This window comes from Podarcis filfolensis (genome assembly GCF_964270895.1).
Source record: "Podarcis filfolensis genome assembly, chromosome: 13".
NCBI classification, from domain to species: Eukaryota; Metazoa; Chordata; class Lepidosauria; order Squamata; family Lacertidae; genus Podarcis; species Podarcis filfolensis.
The window spans coordinates 31,577,926-31,583,925 of record NC_139615.1 but is presented as its reverse complement, the minus strand read 5'-3'; the positions used below and the strand labels follow the sequence as shown (position 1 = coordinate 31,583,925).

General features: G+C 43.5%; 1 protein-coding gene across 2 annotated transcripts in view; it reads right to left on the bottom strand.

The window, feature by feature from the left end:
• Window positions 1-2,891: 2,891 nt before the first annotated feature.
• The window catches only part of NPEPPS (aminopeptidase puromycin sensitive), a 74,564-nt gene continuing 71,455 nt past the window's right edge, over window positions 2,892-6,000 (bottom strand). For both annotated transcript variants that reach the window (XM_083582551.1, XM_083582552.1), the window contains exon 23: window positions 2,892-4,426. In XM_083582551.1, the coding sequence (XP_083438677.1) occupies window positions 4,274-4,426 (153 nt within the window). In that variant the 3' untranslated portion in view covers window positions 2,892-4,273. The remainder of the gene's footprint in view (window positions 4,427-6,000) is intronic.

Here is a 6,000-nt window from a genome sequence, read left to right as displayed (position 1 = left end):
CCAAATGGACCCTTGGACGAGAACTTTGCCCAAATGTAAACACATGCAAGATGGGTTCTGAGAAACAAGTGGTGTCTCATTGTTCCATGAGCTCAGGGAAGCCATCTTGACAATTTTAGAGAAAGCGAGTACAAATTTTGGAAACAGGTGGGGTGGCTGTGTAATGCAAGGTACATTTCAGAGTGCATCAATATAAGATTTCAGCATCCTTTAAATTTGAGGTATCATAACTAAAGACCCAAGCATTAGAAATAACTGAAATCCACAGCCAGGGCTAAAGAAAAATCAATGAACTTAATTTCATCTAAGATAATTTAGCCAGCCTGATGGTCCATAAACAATTATCTTAATTAGAGGTGCAGCTCCTGAGCATGCTGGTATTTCATAGAATCATAGACTTGTAGAGTCAGAAGGGATTGCGAGGGTCATCGTCCAACTCCCTGCAATGCAGGGATCTCAACTAGATCATACATGACAGATGTTCCATAAAACTTAAAAACCAAATGCTAACCTAGTCTGTAAAAAAGAAGCTGTCTTTCATCTTCCCTTTGTTTGCTCTAGGCACATGCTTGAGCTGAAGGCAATAGCTGAACACTAGTGAAGAAAGGAAGTCAGTGGGAGCACCATCACTAAGCCATAGGTGGCCACAGAATGTGAAGTTATGGAGAACACAGACTGGACAGAAGGAGGAATGCTTGTTTGAACTAGTAGGCTGGAAGGTGCCACAGCCAGCTTGGTTATGAAGAAGGCTGAGGTGTCCTCCCACCATTAACGACCTGCTAATTTTGTTCCAAGTATGTTCCTGGGCCCTAAATTCCAGCTCAGGCATCTGAAGGGCAGTGAAGGTTACATGCAAGGTTAAGAGTGTTTGATCCAGCACAATGTCATGTTTTTCAAAACAGCACTTCAGAGCGTGTGTTCAAAGAAAGCTGGCACAGGATGTATATGGCTCAACACCATTTAGGAGGTGGCAGCTGAACCAGGTGACAGATTAAGAGGTAATCAACTGGCTCACAGTGTCCAACCTCAAGACTTGACAACGCAGTATCAAGTTGCAGCATTAAGTGTGAGAGTGTTAACTAGGGCAGCCCACCCACAAACCTCTTCAAAAGGCCCGTAAAAAGCAACACAGGCACAAATGCTTAGTGGTTAGGGGGTGGGTCAATAGTCAATGCCAATGGTTAATTCCTTGCTGCTTTGTTCTGCAAGGCAACAAGAGCCAGGTAGGTAGACATCAACTTTTGTAACATAACACTGTGTTAATAAAGGTTCCTTGACAGTGTGTTGCACAATAGGTATGTGGTTCTCATCCCTCTCTCCCCATTAAAGTGCAGATACCCATTTAAAGACATTTCCCCCTTAGAGTGGAATGTGCATGCTCAACTCCTAACAGTCTATGGCTTTTGAAATATGTCTAATCTCTAATTCAGGGGTGGGTGATGTTTCTTGGTTCAGGGACTGAATTTCTCTTTAGCCAACCCTCTGAGGCTACATGCCAGTCACATATTCTTTCTCTCTCTCTTACACACCCACACACCACACCCCTCCAAAGGAGATTCATGCAGATCAGTTGGGAGGGCTGAATGCCCCCTACCCACTCATCAAATAAACGAGTTGATGATGGGAGGAGGCAATTTATTATTAGATTTATATGCCGCCTTCCTTCAAAAGATCTCAGGGCGGCGAACAGGATTGAAACACATCCACGTCAGGATGCTAGGCTGGGCAGATTTTCACCAAAATCAGGAAGGTGGGGAGTGGGTGTCAAAAGCATTTGCTTGAGGGGCCAGATCAGGCCTCTGAACCAAAGGTTAGTGATCCCTGCATTTCTGTGATACAGCTTTCATACAAACAACCACAGCAGCAGCCAGAACAGAATTGTCACATGGAATATAGGTAACCCGCTTTTTACGCTTATTTTACTTATGCAATCACAGCTTTATGCAGTGTGTTAAGAAATAAATAAATGGAGATAGGAGGAAACCCTCTCTCAATTTAATTATTCCCCCCACCACACACACACACCTGCGCAAAGCTACAATAATGGGTTTACCTCCCTTTTGGAAGGTGGTATGAGGGCTCTGGAAGCATCCCAGAGCCCTAGTAGTAAGCGAGGTGCAGGGCTTTGGGAAGAAGGGACTCTGGCAGGGTCCTAGAGCCCGCCCTCCTCCTTCCCAAAGGAGCAGAAGCACTTAGTAGGCTTTGTGGAGGCGGCGGAGGACTCTAGGACCCAGCCAGCACCCTCCCAATTCCTTCCCCAAGCCTGGCTTTTTGTAGCCACACGGATGATCCAATACATGTAGCTGGATCTAGACTTGCTGGCTGAATTTAGATTTTACTGACATCCATGAGGTAAGTCATTATTTAAGTTTCATGTATTGTAACAGAAAAAAGTGCAAATAGCACATTCCACTAAGCAGTTCTCCTGTGCAAGCTCCATTAAAATGAAATGCAAAAAAATCACACGCTTGCTAATTAACATGAAACACAAACCATTGGAAATTTTCCCCGCAGCAGCCCTACTGACATCAATATGAGCTGTCAAAGAGCTGAATTATTTCAATGGGGCTTGTGAAAGAGAATGTCCCAGTACTTTGTGCCCCATACGTTAAATGTACTTTATTCCACCTATGCTACCATTAATGGCACCCAAAATCTCTCACATGAAGCAGCCACCTGACTTTGTGGCATTGCAGAGTGACCTCTGGCTCTAAAGCATTCCAAGTGATAGCAGAATTAAAGATAAATAGGGAAGACCCTCATCCTTGCATATTACGGCCCATCAAAGCAGATTCAGTGTCGTGGCAAGACAGTCCAAGGTACGTACAAAAAAAAAAAAAAGTTTCCAGCTTTTCCACCAACACACACATACCAAAACCAAGACTCTTCAGTTTCACATTGACTTTCCTTTTTATTAACGCCAACTTGTCTGAATTTTTTTCCTTTTGTTTTTCTTTTAAAACAATAGCACAAAAAATGTGTTTCCAGGGAAGCAGTTTGACAGCTAGTATCTGATGACCTTCTGAAATAACAGTTAAAGCCACACCAAATATGAATTCCTTTTTAAAAAGGTGCTTTTTAAAAAAGGGAACTGTAAACGTCTGTGGGAGGAGTGGTGTCGGGTTTGAAATCTGGTTAGCAGGAACATGCTACTCTGGTAAGCAACTGATGGCACACAACTTAGAATTTCATCATCATGCCAGCTAGTACAAGTTTTAAGGCTTCTGAATCAAATTACCAAACGTCACCAAAGAAAGGGGGGTTGGAAAGCTGCAGTCACAAGGTATTTAGGGGCGGTGTTTTGGTTTTCAAACAGGGTGAGTCTTTCAGACAAACTACAGTGTTATGCGTAATGGGGGCCAGCCATAACAGCGGCCCAGAAGGATCCAGTCACAGTACTAAATCTTTATTTGCATGCAGTGGGAGGATATAATTTAAAGAATGAGAAAAAGGTGGCATGAATTGTTTTATTTTTTTATGTGGCTGAAAAAGATGTTTTCATACAGGGTTGTGTAGTTTTTTTTTATTTAAATCTCTAAGAAGGACATCAGCAAATGAAATCAAAAGAAGAGAGGGGCAGGCAGAGACAGAATATTTGATTTCTCCTTCCCTCAAAAGGTAGTGAGACAAGAGATTGGGAAGGGCAGGACTCTTACAAGCCTTCAAATATAATCTGAGATTACAGGACATCTCCAGAAACACCCAACTCGGCACTACCCACTGGATTGTGCGCCAAGCTGCCTTTCATTATTGAACCAATCCACAAAACACGTACATGTTTTTGCTGTCTTGTAGTGTGCTCTCTGGCGTGCTCAGAGGCATTAACCTATTCCTGCCCTCGACGTGCCACAGAATTCAACTTTCCTAGAAACCACTGGTTTCCCTGCTTCTGCTTCTTTTTTTTTTTTAGAAAATGGGAGAGGGATGGTTAAAAAATCATCAGTAAGTGTAAAGAAAGGAGGGGTGTTAAATATTTTGACCACTGACAAGGCTTAAGGAAGTTTCACAGTTTTGTTATCCTCTATTTTATTACCATTATATTTACAGGGTGTTTCTGTTTTTGCTGAATTGTTGATAATTTTTTTTAATAGAATTTAGTTCTGGAGTGTGAGCAGGAACCAGTTAACTACATTCATTGTCCAATCCCCTTGGTTTGAGAAAAGACTCCAATTTCCTTGGCGTATGATTCAGCTGTCGGGTAGCAGCTCCTCCTCCTCGCACCGAGGCAGTTGGGCCACAGCAGTTGGGATGTCAGAGGTGGGTGAGGGTGGGCTCACACAGCAGTCGGTGAGGCCTTGCGCTGCAGGAGGTACTGGTGGAGATTTTCGGCATCGCGCTTCAGCCATGCAGCGTTCAACAGAATGTTTTCACAGCACTGCTGGATGGTGCGCTCAGCTGACGGAGCTGGGTGACTCTCAAAGAAAGCCTATATAAAACGAAACAACATCCACTGGGAGTTCCATATATGCCATTTTAATAAGTTTGAATCTTAGGATAGAGGTCTCAGTTCCACAGGAAATAAAAGTTTAGAGTGTGTGTGTGTGTGTGTGTGTGTGTGTGTTTCTAAATACAAGGTGGGCAAAAAAAGTAGAACCTAACTACAAGAACAGGGACTGCTCAGTTGGGCATGTGTATCTGGATACAACCCACAGAGCATGTTTACCATTAAGGCAGCTAAATGCTTTTGCAAGTTTCTGCTTTAAATTGTCTTGATTTTTCTACGTTGCCGCAGTGAGAAGATATCCTATACTCCCAGGGAGAAACGCAGGTGTTAAGTTTATAGCCATAGATAGGGGTTTTTTTTTGTAACAATAAATTGTCCTTATGCATATTCAAGTAGGTAAAAAAGTAAAGGACCCCTGCACTGTTAAGTCCAGTCAAAGGTGACTATGGGGTTGCGGCACTCATCTCGCTTTCAGGCCAAGGGAGCTGGCATTTGTCCACAGACAGCATTCCAGGTCATGTGACCAGCATGACTAAACCGCTCCTGGGCAACGGGACACTGATGGAAACCAGAGAGCACGGAAAAGCCATCTACTTTCCCACCGCAGCGGTGCCTATTTATCTACTTACACTGGTGTGCTTTCGAACTGCTAGGTTGGCAGGAGCAGGGACCGAGCAATGGGAGCTCACCCTGCTGCGCGGATTCGAACGGCCGACCTTCTGGTCGGCAAGCGCAAGAGGCTCAGTGATTTAGACCAAGGTGATGTATAGAGGACAGCAAAACAATAAATATATTCTGGCATATATTCATCCATCTCCGGACATGTAAACTACATAGAAATGTGGGTATGGGGCTAGTTTTCACACAGAATTAATTAGCAAAATCAATCTTTGCTAACGTTAGAACAGTGTTCATCGGGGCCTTGCAGACTGCTGAACAATATGTAGAGCACATTCAATATGCACTTCCATAGACCGTGAGGTTTACTAGGTCTTGATCACTATAACAACCCCAAATGCCATTGCCTCCAAATGTCTCTCTGATTTGGACTCAAACTAAGGCAGAGGGACTTCTTGGTAGTGGCACCCACCCTGTGGAATGCCCTCCCATCAGATGTCAAGGAAATAAACAACTATCTGAGTTTTAGAAGACATCTGAAGGCAGCCCTGTTTAGGGAAGTTTTTAATGTCTGATGTTTTATCGTGTTTTTAATATTCTACTGGGAGCTGCCCAAAGTGGCAGGGGAAACCCAGCCAGATGGGCTGGGTATAAATATTTGTTGTTGTTGTTGTTGTTGTTGTTGTTGTTGTTGTTGTTGTTGTTGTTGTTGTTGTTGTTGTTGTATTTCTGTGTGTTATCTGAGACAGCTATAGTTAAATCCTACCTTTACCCTGGTATAATTCAGTGACCGCCACCATGGGCAGTAGAACAGTGCAACAGGCAACTTAAATGTCCCAACACTTTGAGTGACAGGGGTTTATGACCCCAACTATTCTGTGCTCCCTTCATTGTGATATGCTAGCCAATTAATCCCTCCGCAGCACAACCCTGGGGAA